Here is a 19,516-nt window from a genome sequence, read left to right as displayed (position 1 = left end):
TCCTTCCTGTCCTTTCCACCTCACCAGAGCCCTCAGCCCCCCCTCAAGAAATTAAGTGCAGCAGCACCAGCTCCACCACCCTGCTGGTAAGTTGGCGCCCCCCGCCTTTGAAGAGTCAGAACGGTGACCTGACGAGGTATAGGGTGCGCTACCAGGTGGTGGGCACGTCAGAAGGTGGCAGTGAGGATGGGGAGCCCCTGGAGGAGCCCACAGTCCCTGCCACGGACGAGCAGGTGCTGCTGCAGCGATTGGAGAAGTGGACCCAGTACCGCATCACTGTGTCTGCCTTCACTGAGATCGGCCCAGGCCCTGAGAGCGAGCCCCTGATCTGCCGCACAGACGAAGACGGTACATACATCTCTGATATTTAGAGGCTAATGTAGTAATGAAAGTTTTGTTTTTTAGTTAAATTGTGATCTAACCCTTGGAGTTGGATGTTTATTTGTATGTGTAGAAAGGAATTGCTGCAACATGTTTGAAGTACATGTTCATCTTACAGGCGTACATTAGAAAGCAACGATTTCTATGACACCCATATACTTATAATTACCCTATTTTCTTGCATGGATCATGATGTCATTTCCATGTTAGTGTATTATATAATAATATTTTTACAATGCATAATTATCTCTTTAATAATATATTTATCACTTCATTAGTCATTTAGATAAACTTTTCCCTTGAGCTAAAGTACAGATTTATTCAAGCATTGTGTGTCATGTTCTTGCATAGACCTAATGTTATTGTTTCACTTATATAGCATTATGAATATATAGGTTTGCTTATAACTATAAATATACAGTCCTATAAGCAGATTGTATGCATTCTACGTAATGCATTACAAACATGGGCGCCATAGAAAGATTATTTCATAGAATGGTTACAAAAGCATACTGAAATCCTTGTTTACAAGTAAAAGGACCACATATAGCTGTGTAAACCAAACCCTATAAAAGGAAAATATTACACACTGAACAGATTACACACTTGGGAAATCAAGTGTTTTGCTATTAAAACATATCAAACCAAATGCAATTCATAATAGCTACCACATCCTATATCCTGCCTCTATCTGTAGGCTTTTAACTGTATCCTATTGCTCAGCTGAGAGTCATAAGCATTTATGAGTGCAGTACACTGCAAGGCCAAATCGAACTTTGCATTTACACTAGCAACAGTAGGTTGGAGATTAAACCAGCAGGTGTGTGCCAAAGGTTGCAAATCAGATCCACTTACTTGAATATGTGCTTCAGGATGCTAACAATAAATAAATAGAAAGGACAGATAAATGCATTTGATATACACCTTGCTCTACATGTGCAACAACTCTGTACCACAAACTGCTTTAAAAACACACAAAAGCCGAGATAAGTGTAAAAGAAAATCTCAAGCTCTAAAGAACCACAAAATTGTGAAATAGCAGAAAATAAATGACAAAAAGGAAAAGCAGTTGAGTAATAAAACACGTTAACTGACAAGTAAAGATGGGGGCATGTCACAGCACATCTAAATCATTGACGGATGGCTGACATTGCCTTCTATTCTCCACGATCCATTTCACATCCATTACCACAGCGTTTTAAGCATTTTTCTGACACTGACGTACAACGAGCGCCACAGCAGAGGCGAGCTCAAATTGTAACCGTACCTTTTTTAAAGACCACAGCATCTGGAATTGCAGCGTTGAAAGCCACAGCACACTGACAATAGCTATAACACATTTGCTGGTGTAGTTACGATAATAACGTGTGACAGAGAAGTGCCAGGTAAAACAAAAAGAAGTGTCAGGACTAAAAGGTAGAGAAGACGTTGGTAATAAACAACATTGGTGCATGATCCTGGGGAAGATGGAGGAAATGGGGTTGTGATTTAAGGGGGAAAAGAGGATCAAATGGAATGCAGTTTGAGTGTAAGAGTTCTTTTAATGGCACATCCATCTCACAAAGGGTCAGTCTGGGCATACGGAAAGGCCTAGAAGCAAGGCCTATCATTATGACTGAGAGCCCCAACTGATGGCAGACAGACACAAATTGAAAAGGCGGAGGATAAAGTGTTGCGTACTGCGTAAGATTGACCCTGGAGTGTTGGTCTTTGTTGTTGTTATGATCATTTTAGCCCATTGTTGGTATGTTTCATGGATATTCTATGTCCGTGTATACGTAAGGAGGTTATTCATGTCTTGACATTGTTTAATATGCCAGTCTCATCCTGCATTGCTTTTAGAAATGGTGAAAGGATTTGAAGCTTTTTCATTGTTTTGCATTTGATTCATGCAGAATATTTCCTCCTATCTCCCTTCCCCACTTATATCTGATTAAAGTTTTTGTTTTGTCTTAAACAGTTCCTGGGGCTCCTCCAAGGCGAGTGGAGGTTGAGGTCCTCAACTCCACAGCACTAAAGGTGATGTGGCGCTCCCTGACGCCAGGCAAGCAGCACGGTCAGATCCGTGGCTACCAGGTTCACTATGTCCGTGTGGAAAATGGCGAGTCACGGGGGCTGCCCCTCATCAAGGATGTCATGCTGGCCGATGCCCAGGTATGACCATCTCTCAGTTTATTTTGTACAAATCATCAAACTATTTTAAATCAAGCCTCAAAGCACCCTAGACTATGCATTCATGCAGTATTTGCTCAAATTAAATAGGAAATATGCCAGTTTGACTTTAAATCTGTTTTTCAATTATGATACAAAGACACAAAACAGGTAAAAACAAAGTGACAGTGATTCATTCAAAATTCAAAGAAACTTTTTTCAGAGAAACCGCAAATTGTTTACTTTATACTCATTGTTGTGGCTTTCCAAATATTGCTGGAGAATGGGAAGCGATATGGGTGCTCTTCCCTCTTGGATTTCATTTCATATTGCTGTAATATTATTTTCCCCTCAGCCCACAACAAGAACTGTAATCAAAGCTTCACTCATCTTGTCCTCCCTCTTTTGCAATGTCTAGACCCCTTCTTTATGGCAACATCTGCCATGAAATGTCTGATTGTGTGCTTGTATCAAATGCAAAGACTCAAAGAAAATGCTGATTATAGTATTCTGTGCCTTCGGGGGGGTAAAAATTGGCATGAAAACATTTCACCCAAAATCAGCCTGCACTGACAGCTCAAATTGTGATGGAACCCTCGATAATGGGCTTTTTTTCATTTTACAAAACTTGTATGAGGATCCAGCCAAAATGAGACTTTCGTGCACAGTAGCAATCATCCAAATGGAAATGATAGCCTTAAAGCAATATGGTAAACGAAACAGAAAAGAAAACTTGCACGCAATTCTACATATTTTTGGAATGAATGAATCAGAATCTATTCTTTCTATGTTCTATTTAGGCCAAATGCCACCAGAATCACGTTGCATTCTTTGGCATTTAGCTGACCACGAATCCAAGAGTAGAATGAGCTTAAATAACTTAAATTATAAGACCCAAGCGGAGCACACACCCAGCAGTCAACAAAGAATGCCTGGAAGAAATATCTTCTAAGTTGTATATCTTTGTCAGTAAATTAAAAAAGGACCTCATCATTAAAGCATTTTAAAGCTACATCGTAATGCCCCTGCTGGCTGTAGCTATCAATGATTAACAGTATCACTGAGGTGCCTTATTTTTAGTTTCACATGTCTCCAGGCCTCACAGGCAGACCTTTACAACTCTCAGCCTTGTTGCAGCTGCTTCTTATGACACAGCCTTCAAACAGCTTCTCTCTCTCCTGCTTTCACAAAGCCAGTGACCTATTTCTACCCAACCCTCTGCTCCCAAACCTCTAATGCCCCCATCTCTCACAATCCTATTTCTTCCCTTTCTTTTCTCTGTCTTTCTTTAAAAAAAATATTACTTTCTTTCCTGCGCTCTCCTCTTTGGCGGGGGGGTTAGTGGGAAACGGACGATACAGCTGAATATGTGAGTACGAAGTTTCGCTTGAGTGCTCTGTGTAGCTGAGAGGGTATAAACAGTGGGTATTGCATCTTCCCGGTTGAATTCATGGTTTACACAACCACTCATATCTTTATTTAATAAGTTTGGATAGTAAAGTAGCTCAGAGGTTTCACCTCAGCTGTCTGGCCAGCCATCCTTTTACAATATCTCTTTATGCTGCTAAGGTAAAAAAAGACAAACTTCTATTGCCAGCTAGTTTAAAAAATGATGGCTGATGCAATATCCACTGCCCACTGTGCCTGGAATGCTAATACTACTAGTGTCATGCTGTGTGTTGATACAGTGTGTTTGGTCTTTGGTGGTGTGTGTTTTTTCTTTTTTTGTGTGTGTTAAAACAATATCATTTTAGTTTTCAATGTGGTGCTGTAGAATTACTGTGCTTATACGTTTTTGTATCTCGTTAATTAGAAATATTGAGACCCTTGTACATTTGGGCCATGTACAGTATGTATGGCTCTTGAAACCTACTCGAAATCCTCATCGCATCTCTGAGGATTGTTCACGACTGCAGTTTTCTCCCAAAAATGTACCCTTATTTTGAACCTGCATTTGAAAGCCCCAGTCCATCTGCATTACGTGAACACCATCTCAAGTGCAAGACAGTACTTAAAGCTCATTTACCTTTATTGACCTCTCCCATCCCTCTGCCAACCAGCCTGTTAAAAACCTCATTCTGCATGCGTTCAAACCTGCTCGCCTGAAAGATTCATTAGAATTGATCGGAAGCCTCTCTTTGAAGAGGACTCGAGGAAACTTAATGGCTGAGGTAAAAACTGCCAGCGATTGGGCAGGATGTATTCAGCATGCATTTATCGCAAAGTTAAGTTGTTGATTGGAATATTGCTAAAGGAATATGAAGGGATGCTTTCCATTTACATACCTAATGTCCCAACTCCACCATGGAAACTCTAAGGATTTACTTAATGGCATGGTCTTCTATTACGTGGAAGCAAAACATTACATTTAATGCATGCCAAGTGGATTTCAATAAAGAGGACTGGGAGACACTTCACCTAGATTAACATGCTGCATAAGGAAGTTTGAGCTGCATGAAGGAGGTCAAATCCTAAAAGATTCATGACACATTTTGACATCTTCCTGTTCCTGTCTCCCATAGGAAATGGGCATTGGAGGACTCAAGCCAGACACCACTTACTCCATCACGGTGGCAGCTTACACCACCAAGGGGGATGGAGCCCGGAGCAAACCAAAACTGGTGGTGACCAAAGGCGCAGGTTAGTACAAAAATATACAATTTATTAGTTGGCTTTTTATCAGAAGTTTTGTATATACGGCAATAAAGGTTGCGTGGGGTTAGTCATCGTTCACATCCAGCTGTTAACATTCACTGTTTAACTGATCCGAACATGGAAAAGAAGAGATGGACAGATGCACAAGTTTCTCATATGTAATTAATTACGCATCCGTATCAAAGGCATGTCTCTAGTCAAGATTATTGCTTTTGAAATACATGATTTTAAATTAACATTCATTTTCAACTTCTAAAATGTATCCAATACATTTTTCAAAATAAACCTTTCTAAGCAATATCTGGATGCAAGAACAGTTCAGTCAGTTGAGTTGTTTGCTCCTACCAGGGTAGCATTTATTATTTGAATCATGTTCAGAAGACTATCAAAAGATTCTTAGAGATCAAGGAGTTGGTATGAGGTACGTGGTAGATTTTCAGACAGATTATGACAGCTTGAAAGCCCCTGTTGGGTCTTTGGTTTGAGCTTTAAGGATGAAATACTGGAGGCTAATGCCTGCACACTACAAAGCCTTGTCTTCTTCACTTTTTCCCCTTGTTACCACAGGTAGGCACACCAGTTTAACTGGACCGTTTGAGCCTGTTTTGGAGCTAGCGGCTTAGATACCATGAACATGATCTAAACCTGTGAGGCTGGCTGCCTCAGAGTGTGAAAACCTACCTTGACAGAATTGAAGGCGTCAAGCCAAGAGAGGAGCTTCCTTTGTGCAAGCATCTGTGCCAGTCGGCATTCGAAGGCTTCAGAGATCCAATATGTACACAACTGCATGCATACTTATGTACAAACACACATGCATACTTACCTTCTGACTCACACATATTCAGGAGCACTTGCAGTCTCCACCGTTGATCACACACTTAAATTGTGTGCAGACCTATACAGCACAAGCATAAAACCCAACACATCAATAGATAAACACACATAAAGCATCCTCCCAAACCAACGCACACACAAACATAAAACCCAACACATCAATAGATAAACACACATAAAGCATCCTCCCAAACAAACGCACACACAATCAAAGGCACATTTCCCAGATCCTGGCAGGTGTGTGTGTTACAGGTGACAGGGGCTGAAGTGAGTGGTGTCACTCTCCATCCTCCTGTCAGGGACCGCTGACTGATATGTCAGTCGAGTGCACTCCGTCTGTCCCTCGGAGGGAAAGCCTCGTCTTTTTATCATTGAAGTGTAAAGAAAAGGTTTATGCCAGGGGGCCACGATAAATGGAATAAGGGAAGGGGTGAGAGGTTAGGAGAAGCGTTTTTCTCGCTGGTAAAGTGGTTGTTTTGCTTGTTTGAAGGGATGTTAGGATGGAATAGTGGATAGGGAATGTTCCTGCTTGTTATGTTATGTTATGGGATTTCTGAAATACCAGTTGGAACAAACAAAGGGAACTAATATGACAAAAGGATTGAATTATACAGGCTTATATAATTACAAAGACCAGTGTCATTGTAGACAAACAAGCTTTTCTTAGGACTATCATTTAAATATATTATTTAAAAGTCCTGCAAGACTGCTCTTTCATGTGGTTTACCCTTGTTTAACTAAGCAGGCACACTTTAAAAGTGTGATGCAAATACATGAAATATTCTATCACATGAATTCTCTGCATGTTTGTACTTTTAAAACACAAACACAAAGAACTTATGCGACAGCTGTTAAACTATCTACTTGAAGACAAGCATGACATCATAGTCTTTTAAGTCCTAAAAAGCAACATCAATACAAAACATTATGACAAAAGTAAAGGCTTCAAATTTGATTCAAATCAAATCAAGTGTTTTCCTCTTCAAGACATTCCAGAAAAACCTCTCTGGTGAAAAAGAATCAACCACAGGATTTATTTAGGATAGAACAACAAGTACAACTGTGCACGTATTTGTGGACACAGACAAACAACAGTCATTCTGTGGCCAGGTTTAAAAATGGCCTTTTCATGATTCATACTTTCCATTGTCTTGCTTTGAAAATGGTCAATGCGAGACAATGTTTTAGAGGGGGCCTGAATATGACTTTATTGACAAAAGATTAAAATGTTTATGTCTGGAAATGTTTTTCTGGCATCCTATCTTCACATTATAGAGTAGTTCACTGGGTTGAAAGCAGCAGCAATCAATATAAGCATCATCTTTTCAGGTTTCAGTGGAAAAAAGACATTGTCCTCTATAAGAGGAAAGTGTTGGGAAAGAAAACAAAGTCAAACTTACCAACAACAAACTCAAAACAAAATGAAACAGCATGCTACAAAACATAACACTTTACAAGTAGCCTAAATTATGAATAAGCCACAATACATGTACCTCTGAGCCTAAAGTACAAGCAAAGACTTAAGAAGTGTTTTGAGAATGGAAGATTTAGGGAATGCCAAGTCAGGGACTGGCACTATATACATACATAGAGGCTTATAAGAAAAAACAAATGAAAAGATAAGTGCCATTAGCCCTCTACTGATCTGTAGTCATTCAAAGCTGCATTTAGCAACTTCACACAAAGTATAGGTGGCCCCCCGATGGCAGCAAAAGGTTCCTGAATGTTAAAGATGTTAAAACCCTAAGTCATAGGCTGATGAATCATTTCAGTTGTATACTTGTTATTGCGGTGCAGATACCAGAACTGTATGAATGCAGACAGGAAGCATTTAAATGCTACTGTTTATCACTTAGGAATGTATATGTGTGTGTTTGTAATTATGTGAAGTGGTTTCCATTATATATTAATTATATTGCAGGTCAGAGTAGATGTAGACTCAAATAAACTGTTGTTACACAGGCACTGAAGATATAAGTAGAGTTTACCGCCCTTGTGGTATTTTGTTGTTTGACAAATCTTTATCCTCCACCCTCCAACCTCACAGTCCATCATTTTGATGGTTGCAGCCTGTGAAAACATGCTTAGAGATGCATATGTCTGTTAAAAAGGGTGTTGATTCTTATTCCAATGCTGAATGCAGACAGCTTACTTGAAAATCAGAGCACCTCATTACATATTTATTTACTTCCTGATTCTTATTTTGGTCCAGTGAGAAATAATCAATGTAAGTGGCCCATCTTGTTCTCTTCTCTCTTTCTTTATCGCTTGCTTCATCGCTTGCTTCCTTAAAAGCTCTTGCACTCCAAATGGACAATGGGAAATGTGTTGCAAAACTCAATTTCCTACCCTACCAATTTCTCCCCTCCATGAGCTCCGGCCACAAACACACACATACACTTCTTAAGTAGGCAGACTGAATTAAAAGCAGAGGGAGCCAAAGACAGGAGAGTGATGTCTTTTTCATGACCTTTAAGGTTAAAAAACATCCCCCCCATGTTCTTAAAAATGTTATTATTTTCTATTGTGAAGGAGTGCAGCTCAAAGCAGATCACCTTACATGACGGGCACCATGTCATTTGCACAAAGGCAATATATAATATGTTTTTGTGTATGTTGGTGTGCACAAGAAAGAGAGGAAATGAGAAGGAAACCTGATCGACCCTTTCTCAATCAGCCTCAGTGAGTGTCAACAGCAGGCTGGTAATACAGTTGCCTGATGGGGAAACGTGCTTGGAGGCCCAGAAGGAGGGATTGAACCAGGGTCGACCCTGAAATGGATGGAGAGAGAGGGGGGTGGGGGAGGAGGTTAGAAAATGAAATGGGGGATTGGGCAGTGTGAAAGGGGAGAAGTGGGGAGATGGGGAAAGAATAAGGGCGAGTGTTATGGGGGAGAAAGATGAACACTGAGGAGAGGGACAATCAAAGTGTCCAGGAACCCTGGAATCACTTGTGCACACACACACACACTTCTGCTCCCTAATATCCCTTTTGGGCCCTCTTTGCAGCAGATTGCTCCTTGTCCCCAGTCACCTTCATCATCCCTCATTCATTCATTTTTCACCCCCTCTCCCTGCCCTTGTTCTCTCTCTCATCACCCTGTAGCACCACACACTCTCAAACACATACACAGTACACACCATGAACATCCACACCTCCTCCCAAAACCAATCCGCTGGCTCGCTACCCGTGATTCTTCTCCCCAATGAGCAATAGGCCACTGTTATAAATGTACAAATATTTTAAAATAGTTCTGGGGCTACAAAGGTTGTAATGGATACATTTGGGAGCCTTTCGAGGTTAAAGCATCTAAAATGGAAAACACACATTCACAGGATCATTATTTCTGAATCTTATTTCCTTGATTGGTGGTGAGCATGAGGCAGAGTGGGCTTTTAAATGACACCAAGCTGAGCTATAGTATGTTTCCGGTGAGTATTGGGAGCATTCGTCTCACCCAACACTCGGCGCCCTCGCCTTTCCATTACCGGCAAAGGCTCAGCTGACTAGCCACCATCCACCCACCAACCCCCGTCTTCCTCTTCCAACAGCCCTCAGAAAGAAGACCATTAGCAAACGGAAATGAATAATACGAGCAGAGGGAGTGGACTTTGTAGAGTGGATTGCTTTGTGTGTTTTTTACTTGGTGCAGGAACATACTATATGTAGACACGCACGCACAATGACACTATGTCACTGAGAGGGAGTACATTTTCCTCAGACTAATGTTGGCTCCTCCAAATTACTTTAAGTCCTTACTGGGCAAAAAGCCAAATACCTCAGTTTGGAGGGGAGTGGGTATATAGGAGCTGCACACACGTTCTTGTTATACATGGGCATACACACTGTCCATTATGTATAAAGATACAGATGACATAAATAACATATAAATAATAAGAAAAGAGGCCCAAATAGACGCTGCAATATAAATTCATGCAGCGTAATATAACGAACGCTGGATGTAAGTGATGAAGGAGCAAATGTATCTATAATTGTAGCTGCTTAAGATAATGATGAAATGTATGTAACACATTGAACCAGAGTTATTCAAATTTAAATTCAGTTTATTCAGCGTTTTTTTGTATTTATGCTGAGAAAGCTCTCACTTCCAGGACCAACCAATTTGCTTCCGACCCAGTTTGCCGACCCAGTTGGCAGCTACTGAATCAGAAATATACAGAGATACCCGGTCTTCTCACCACTGGTCTCATAAACTCATGTAGAGCCATCTTTAAGGGCAATAAATATCTGTCTGTCTGTTTGCATGTCTTGAGAACCATTTATCCAATCTACTTCACACTTGGTGAGTGTGTTGCTGGGGATTCAAACACATGCAGTGTTGAAGTTTGTGAAATGTGGAAAAACCACATGTTCAATATGAATAGACCTCGAATACGAGACATTGCCTTAAAAGTGATTAAACATATTTGAAAATATATTCTAAAAGACATGGCTATCCAATGTAAATGAACTTAAATTGGTGTTACATGGTTACCTTTTTTAACCTGTCAAGATCGGAGCTGCTGCATTTTGGAATGTTAGGGAACAAATGCAAAGGAGCGTTTTTTGGAGAGTCTACAGGAAGTTGCAATTCTTGAGAAATGAGAGATAAAAGCTTGAACAACCTACTCCAAATCAGGGAATTACTCAAAACAGTTGGCTCTGGCGATATTGCGTGATTTAGGGTGTAGGTCTGCAGTTATTCCTTTACTTATATTTCCCAGATATTTGTCCTGCTACTGCCTTGTATTTTTTATAAAGGAGGGACATAGTAGAGTAAGTCAAGATGGAATCTATTTACTGAGAGATTGGGCTCTATTACGATCAGCCTCACTTATCTCTCACAAAGCTTCAATGGCAACTTGAGAACTGAAGGCTTCCCACAACTGCTGCTGCCTCTATCACACTGATGGGCCCTTAAAAAGAGAGTTAAGATGAGACTTGTGTCATCCATAAGAGCAGCAGAACTGGGCCACTCTGAAGAATGGTGTCTAGACCCCAAGTGTAGATCATCCATTTTACAACAAGAGATGACTATTACAGCTGAAAGAGGCACTGTTCTCTGTTAAGGTTTTAGTGATCCTTTGCCGTACAGACTGGCTAGAGCTTACATGTATCATGAAATGGTAATAGGTACAGCTAACACTCAAGAGTGTAGCGGCTCTTAGGATCTTCTTCGTCTCCATCCAACTCAACCTGACTCCATTTAGCAGGATGTTATCTGACAAACGGTGGAATTTAAGATGATTATTGAAAGTGCAGATACTTTCATGTCAAACAGTATAATTGGACAGGTCAGATGCAGTGTTTTTGACATGCTAAATAATGCTTCAGTAGTATTCTGTAGGTATAGATAGTGACAGTGCTGGAACTCTAATGCCGTATGACTTGGCTTGAGAGCATAGGAATTATATTAAATTCACTATAGCAATGTTGAATATCACTAACAGAAACTGTATATTCCATGTATATGTTCAATCTGCGATAAACTTCTACATGTATAGTATTAAAACCTGTCACTTGAAAAAAAATCATCTTCATGGTTCTTGAAAGCACAGAAATTAATATTTGTTTTATTTCTTTATCTGTACAGTGCCTGGTCGGCCCTATCTGTCAGTGGCTCAGGACTCCGAGTCATCAGCTGTGGTTCGCTGGGACCCTCCAGCTCTCACTCATGGCATAGACCTGCATGGTTACCGGCTCCAGTTTGGCCGGAAAGATGTCAGTCCTTTGGCCACACTGGAATTTGCTCCCCAAGAACGACAGTACTCTGTGGGCAACATTCACCGGGGGGCCACCTATCTCTTTAAAGTCTCAGCTAAGAGCAGGGGGGGCTTCGGAGACGAGGCTTTGGTAGAACTTAATGTGCCTGAGAATACGCCAGGGGGATACCCTCAAATTGAAGAGCGCTCCAATGTGACATGCTGCTCTGTGCAGCTGTCCTGGTCTCCCCCTGTGCTGGCGGAGAGAAATGGGGTTATCACCGAGTACACTTTGGCTTTTAAGGAAACTGGTACCGGAGGAGCGCCACAGGAGCTCCACTTGCCCCCCAGCCAGTCCAGCTATGTTCTCAACAGCCTCAAACCGAACTCAGCATACGATGTGAAAATACGTGCACACACCAGTGTAGGCCCAGGGCCCTACAGCCCGCCTATCCAGTATCGGACGGTGACCTTTGACGCAACAGGTAGGGTTTGCCTGTTATCTTTTCCAACCCGGTTGGCAGGGGGTTGGCAATTGGCTAACAAACAATCTGCAACAACACAAAAATGAAAACTGCCCCACCCCCTCCTTCAACCACCTTCACTTCTCCTCAAGAAAGAGAAAAGATTGATATTAATATTGTTTGCCGTTGGATACTCACTTCACTAACACAAAAAAGGTAACACGCAAGTCAGTAAGTTATAGTCAGTCATGTAGAGAAAGAGGAGAGCAGCATAGAGTTTCAAGGTAAGTGCTGTTCGGTCAGACACTCCTGTCAGTCATCCCTGCAGCCCTTTGCCAAGCACACTCACACAGCTAATGCCATCTCACAACCCCAGTTTGCAAACAAGGTAGGACGTCAGTCAAACCCAGTCACTCAAAGAGTATGTTTGGAATATTCTAAGTTGACAGAAAGCGGATTTTGGTTCTATATTTATTTATTTATTTGGTTTTGGGTTTGTTTTGAAATATTACCCCCTTCCTAACCCCCTTCCTCATCTAATTCCTCCTCTCCCCTTCCCCTGTCCCTTATTGGGACAGTTTGTGGCATGGCATCCCCCTGATGCACTGCTAAGGACTGTTGGCATGCTGTGTTTTGAGTCTGTCTCGATGCCCGGCTGGCAGCACGTTGGCAGTGCCAACCCAGACTCTGTAGAAGCATAGGTACTGTTGGCACTGGGACCAAATGGTCAGTTGTTAATCCTCAGGTCATGGGTTCAAAGTCAGTGTTGAGATGGGTTGGCACTACTTACGATAGCTAGCCAGCGGGCACACCTTTGTGCTCCGTGGGTCTGTCATCCATGAGTCTTATGTGCTGTGTGTCTTAACCAATGGCGTTGCCCTTCTCACAGCCAATCACAGCTCACCGTTACACTCACTCTCCAACCCAGAGGAACGTTGCAGAGGAACTACTGCATCTTTTTTTTTGTAACCAAAGGTTCTTCTTTAGTTTTTCTTTCCTTGCTTTCTCAACTTGTTCAATTTATTAAAGTTTTTTTTTGCATTTGTCCATTCAACAGACGTTCCACAGAATTTCACTGTAAAGTGGGCCACCAAGACTACAGTGGTCATTGCATGGAAGTTTTCTGAAAGCAGGTCTCCTTACAAATGCACGGTGAGTTTAATATAGGGCCAAAAGATCATTTCAATTCTCAGCTGAGATACCTTTAATAATTTCCAACATGCCCATTTCCTGAATTTTATTTGAATTGAACATTGCATATGCCTTCTTACCTTCATATGTTACTACCAAAATCCATCTCCATACCTTTCCATCCATCTTTTCATCCATCAATCTACTGAATCTACCAACATGATCATACACTACATCATCTCTCTTACCAATTACCAATTCAAACTTCTGGACCATTTATCGAACTTTAGATTGAGTACAACCGACAGAAGATGGATGTGGATGCCAGGCAGATGAGGGTGCTCGTCACCGGGCTAAAGCACAACACCACTTATGAGTTCAGGGTGACCTGCCAAGAAAGCGCGGATGGTGGGCAAAAACACCGTGTGTATGCCAAGACCGCGCCACTCATACTGGTCAAGAAACCCAAGCTGGACATCTATGCTGAGCCTGACAACATGCTCACCATGTCCTTCCCACCAATTGAAACCAAGGAGGTCAAGTGAGTATACCTTGACTTAAGATGGGTTCTGCAGGCACTGTTTACATTAGATTTGAGGGTTAGGGTATTGAGGTTTAAGTCTGGAGATGCTTGAAATCTGATATTGTATAGATTGAGATCTTAAGGTGTCTTTAGATGTTGAAATGGGAGATAAGGTCTTTGGATTCATGAGGCTTTTTGGATTTTGCTAGATCCTGCAAGAATTGTAGCTTCTATTTCCTTTCAACCTTGTACCAAGTATTTGCTATACATTATCAATAAATTGTTTGCAGGACCTTCTATGTGGTTGTGGTGCCACTTAAGAGGACCTCAGGAACTGTCAAAAACCTGAAGAACCCCGATGAGATGGACATGGAAGAGGTAGAGTTTCTTTATTTTCTTTTTTTTAAGTAAACGGTGTGCGGTGATTCTGGAACAACATCAATTATAAGGTTAACGGGGTGCATTGTTTCAAACATAAGGCCGGATATGTGAAAGGAAAAGGCGTCTTCAAACTTTAGTAACATGTTTTTTAAAGAGACTGTAATCTTTTCTCTCTGGCCAAACTGTGTTTTTTAAGAGTAGCAATTCCAGAAACACTTGTTTGTGATATAACAGTTGCATGTGCAAGGCAAATTGTACACACTATGTAGCAGACATCGACACACACAACACAAACTTGAGTACATCTCAGCTATGCTAATTCATCACCCCCAAGCATGCAGAAGAGAGAATTACACAGTCTTCTCCCACTCTTACCATAGCTTGAGGTCACCTTGAGCGCTACATCAACAGCAACCATCCCTATTGGATTTGGGATTACACACATTCCCTCTGCTTACTGCCTGCCTCTGTCTGCTTTTTGAAATGAATGAGAGAGGCTGAATGTTGGGGGGGTTGGAGCCTGGTTACATGGAACATTGCCAAATAGTTTGCAGCTATTTTTATCTAAAGGTACAGTTACACCTACAGGTGTTTTTTCTTTGGTCTCAGTCAGCCCATTGAAAGGGCTCCAGTGATTTTACACCTGAATCAAAATAGTTATTTATTCATTTAAAACATTTGATGACCTATCAGGGCGACTGTAGCTGCGAGGGAGTGCGGTCGTCTTTCAACCAGAAGGTTGTGGGTTCGATCCCAGCCCGTGCTGTCAACATGTCGTTGTATCCTTGGGCAAGATACTTAACCCTGAGTTGCTCCCGATGGCATGGCCAACGGTGTGTGAATGTGTGTGAATGTTAGGTCCTAGAGTAAGGTACACTGCTCTGTATGAATGGGTGAATGACATGTAGTATGTAAAGCGCTTTGAGGGGTCGTAAAGACTGGATAAAGCGCTATATAAGTACAGTCCATTTACCATTTACCATATCATTTTGCCAAGTTAAGTTAGTTTCAGGTCCAGTTTATCTTGTGTTCAGAAACAATGGATATTATGAAAAAACATTTCAGTTATCGTAAAAAAATGTTTTTGCTCAGACGTTTTTCAATAAATGTGGGACTAATGTTTTAGAAACTCCAAAAACACAAGAGGATACGAAACGGAAAAAGCAGTCGTAAACTAATGCCCTTTCACGTCAATCAGCTGTTGCGGGAGGTGATTCCAAAGCGGCGCTCGCGGCGTCAGCTGCCTCAGCTGGACCAGAGGAAGCCCTACATCACAGCCTGCTTCAGGCAGCTGCCGCCCAGCTTCACGGTGGGATCTGACTATCGCCACAGCAGCTGTGAGAACAAGCCTCTTGAACCTGGCCAGGAGTATGTCTTCTTCCTGCTGGCTGAACTCAATGCCACCGTTGGGGTGAGTAACTAGTTAAACTCAGTTCATCTCACTTTAGTAGACTTACTTTTGGTCAATTGCTTTTGTCAGAGTGGATTTAATAATTGATTTATTTTCACTTTAATCTTTTACAACTGAATCTAACATTGAATTTGTATCCACTTTGTGCTGCTTAGTTTAGGTACTGTTTCATGTGTAATAAACTTCTACCTGATCTCTCTGTTCAGAAAATGTTTGCCACCAGCCCTTATACGGACACAGTGATGACCCCTGCGCTGGTGGTGGACCCCCTGACAATAGAGACTGGGGACGGACTTATATGGGTGGTGGGCCCAGTCCTCGCTGTGGTCTTCATCATCTGCATCGTCATTGCCATTCTCCTTTATAAAAAGTGAGTTGGCCTGGTAATTGTAGTTTTTGTGGTGACTGCATTGGACCTACATTTATGCATGTAACAATAACATTGTTCAACATCAAATGATAGGAAAGAACATTAAGGGTTATGATACAAGGCTAATTTAAAATGTTTTTTTATGAAAACATTTACAGTATAAGTATTCTCTTAACATTAAGATACAAAGGAATTAAACCCTTTAACTTTGCATAGTAAGTGCCTTGTTCGAACCTCTGTTTTACACAAGCAGTATAACTGTTATCCATGTTGTACTGAAATATTGTTCACATGCTAGAATGTCTGCTTTTCCCGCAACACACAATGAGCAGCTTCTTGTCATTTGATGTTGAACCAGTTATTTTCAGTGTAACAAGGGAATTGGGCTGTGGGGAAATAATTGCATGTTAGGGAGCATGTTGAAAGAAGGCCTTATTCTATATTCATAGCGGCATGATATTGAAAGAACCCAACAACATTTTTGCATGAAGGAGCTTTTCTTGTGAAAAAGATGGTTGTGGGAAGTGAGGGGGTTGGAGAAAGGAGAGAGGAGAAGATTTCTTGAGATGGTGTTCAATTATTTTTTTACACCTGACAAAAAAAGAACTTATAATTCTGGAAAGAATACTCCGTAACGGTGTTATTCAAATGTTGTCAGAAAAACGTAATAGTCAGTTTAACGGTAATTTCTTCAAAATGTATGCTTCAAATTAGGTATGTAATGCTCCAAAATCTATATGAATGATAACACAATAACAAGTCCAATATACCATATGTATGACGATCTTAAAGAGTGATTACTTGCAAAGATGTTAATTTAATGAAGTCTGACGTATACCACTTTTTTTTATAAGATTTTAAGCAAGTTCCCTTTGTTCATATGAACTCAGCTCTCCACACAATTCTAAATAAATACTATTCCTCAGCATCCTTGGGCTTTTGAACACAGGTGTATGTCAACACCCCCCCATCCCTTGTTTTGCAGTGAGTTGTAGCTTCAGTCTCAGTAACTGCAAGTCCCAAATGATCAGTAGTGTAAGGGTCTCCCTACACAGTACATACGGTACATGGGAAGTTCCCTGAATGATTTTGAAGGGGGTTAGTGTAAGCCACAAACGTACAGCTTGCTTCTGTCAGATGATCCCTGACTGTCTGACCTTGCCTTACCTCAGTCTTTGTGGTTAGGGAGAGTAACATCTCTCCTTGGATCTCTCTTTTTTCTCTCTTCTCTTTCTGCACCCCTCACTCTCCCATCTCCCCCTCCATCTCTCCCTGGTGAATAGTTTCTCCCGGGTCTGCCCTTGGCTCTGACATTCCCCTTTCCCATCTGTATCTGCACCCCCCCCGTGCACACACACATAAGCACACACACGTACATACAGAGACACACATACACAAGCTGAAGAATGTATGCACTAACTCGCACATTTCATTGACTACTCACTTGTTCTCACACACTAATACATGAGCACACACGCACACGCATGCCTCAAATGCTGATGAGCTTTATCTCGTATTTTGCGAGCCCAGCAGCGACCCCTGTGAATTTTAAACTGCTCTCTATTGATTTATCTCTCTTCTTGCCTCCCCCCCCTCTCCCTTTCTCCTTGTGTGTTGTGTTTTCACCATCTTTATATATGTATTTGACTCCTATTGCTTTCTCTGGAAGCAGCAAGCCTGACAGGTAAGGTTTGGCTGTACTTTATTGCATTTTCAGGGTAATACAAAATAGCCTGCCTCAGCAAAAAAAAGATGCCTTTAATTAGTGAAGGTGAAAGTGAATTTTGCGTACTTGACAAACGCTCTCAGTTCCTCTTTTGTTGATTCGGCTTCAGTCGAGTGTTCTTGACCCGCTGAGTTACCAGTCAGTAGGAGTTGCTAAGTTGTTTAGGTGCCATCATTAGTGAGAGTGGTGACTGCTGGATCAAGTGCTCATTAAAGCAATTTCTGTTGTTTTTGCTGTACGTCTTCCCCTCTTTCTACTCTTTGTTTGTCATACTTTCCAGCCGCAAAAGAAAAGAGTCAGAGCCGCGCACAAAATGTCTCCTGAACAACGCGGACATTACACCCCACCACCCTACAGACCCTGTGGAGATGAGACGCATCAACTTCCAAACTCCAGGTACAGAAAAGACACATAACATGTACATTGAGGAACACAGGTAGTCCTATTGAAAGATTGAACAACATGCATTGCTAAAACTGATTTATTTTGTATGCAACAATGACCTTTCGGTAAATTACATATTTTCATTTTCACTGACAATATGAAGGATGTGAGGAAGGAAGTTTAGTCATCCAGCTTTAGCCGTGACAACCTGTAAAACTTCAAAGAGTTATGTCCCACTTTGCTTTCAAGGAAAATTGGGTCTGCTTAGGTTAATACAACATTTTGCTCATCAATAACTTACCAGAGATTTGGAAAATGCTGGGGACAGTTTTACACCATTGTCTTAGAGTATTAGTACAATGGTCGAGTAAGTAGCTGCATTGCAAAATACTTCATGGGTACCTGATATAGCTACAGTTTGTGTTCTATTTTTAGACATCCAAATCACTACTTTTGATTGTTGGATAAAAACGGGCCTGTTAAAAAGCCATCTAAGGCTTGGATTTCCAAGGCTTAATTGGATTTCCATTCTAAAACAGGTTTTTAGTGGAGTGCTCATGCCTGTTATCTCTCCAATTCATTGTTTTTATTTGGAAAGAGACCAAAGCTGTATAAATAGAACTGAGTTTTAAGGAACTAGATACAATTAAATGGAGGCCACTGTTTCAGTGGCTTAAACAAACTAAATGCAAAAGTTTTGGCTATGCAAAAGAAAACCTGTGTTAATAACAAGTTTTGCAGGAATTTCAAATCCTCATTTTGAAACCTACTGGAATGGAAAGCAAATTAAAAAAATTGGCATAACATGTTATTAGGGCAGCTCTAATCCAAAATCCCCTTATTGGTGTCAAAACCTAATCTTGCTATATTATATTACTGGTGCAAAATAAAGACACACACTTGCATAAAACCTTCCTTCTTCACAACAAATTATTTATTACAGGGAAAACGTTATTATCCATGAAAGGCAAAGTGCACTAGTATTTTTTAACACTCGCATAACTGACGTGTTGACGTACTTTGAAGTGAAAGCAGGTTGTAACATTGGCACACACTTGCAGACAGCCTACACAGAGATTAACGATTCACAAATGATGCAACTCAAAGTTACATTTCTGCTGCAACATAGATGATGTCCTTGAAGTGCTCCCACATCATTCTGTTTGACATGATGTGCCTCCATAACTACGTGCAAGCCATATTTATATGTTTGTCCCCATGTAACAATTAGCCATTTATGATAACAAATCATTAGAAAAGTATGCCTTGTGTTGGAATGTATATGTTTATGTTGGGAACAAACCCTGTATTGAAATTCTGCTGGGTATCTTCCTGTTTCTCTTTAGTCTCACTTTGTGTCTCATCAGAGCTAAAGCCTGGTGTTAACAACATCATCTCAAACT

The 19,516-nt window shown here is 41.1% G+C and overlaps 1 protein-coding gene across 11 annotated transcripts in view; it reads left to right on the top strand.

Annotated features, from left to right (window-relative positions):
• ptprsa (protein tyrosine phosphatase receptor type Sa) overlaps positions 1-19,516 on the top strand; it is a 228,539-nt gene that overhangs the window by 170,808 nt on the left and 38,215 nt on the right. For 7 of the 11 annotated variants that reach the window (XM_034146584.1, XM_034146593.1, XM_034146588.1 and 4 more), the window contains 11 exons: positions 28-348; positions 2,342-2,535; positions 5,055-5,172; positions 11,615-12,208; positions 13,245-13,339; positions 13,609-13,859; positions 14,132-14,219; positions 15,421-15,633; positions 15,840-16,003; positions 17,676-17,687; positions 18,010-18,125. In XM_034146584.1, coding sequence (XP_034002475.1) covers positions 28-348; positions 2,342-2,535; positions 5,055-5,172; positions 11,615-12,208; positions 13,245-13,339; positions 13,609-13,859; positions 14,132-14,219; positions 15,421-15,633; positions 15,840-16,003; positions 17,676-17,687; positions 18,010-18,125 — 2,166 coding nt within the window. The remainder of the gene's footprint in view (positions 1-27; positions 349-2,341; positions 2,536-5,054; positions 5,173-11,614; positions 12,209-13,244; positions 13,340-13,608; positions 13,860-14,131; positions 14,220-15,420; positions 15,634-15,839; positions 16,004-17,675; positions 17,688-18,009; positions 18,126-19,516) is intronic. The other 4 variants (XM_034146591.1, XM_034146592.1, XM_034146585.1 and 1 more) reach the window with 2 other exon arrangements.

This window comes from Trematomus bernacchii, unplaced genomic scaffold (assembly GCF_902827165.1).
Source record: "Trematomus bernacchii unplaced genomic scaffold, fTreBer1.1, whole genome shotgun sequence".
In the NCBI taxonomy this organism is placed as follows: domain Eukaryota; kingdom Metazoa; phylum Chordata; class Actinopteri; order Perciformes; family Nototheniidae; genus Trematomus; species Trematomus bernacchii.
Note: the sequence above shows the minus strand (reverse complement) of the source record. Positions and strands in the feature narration are given on the sequence as shown.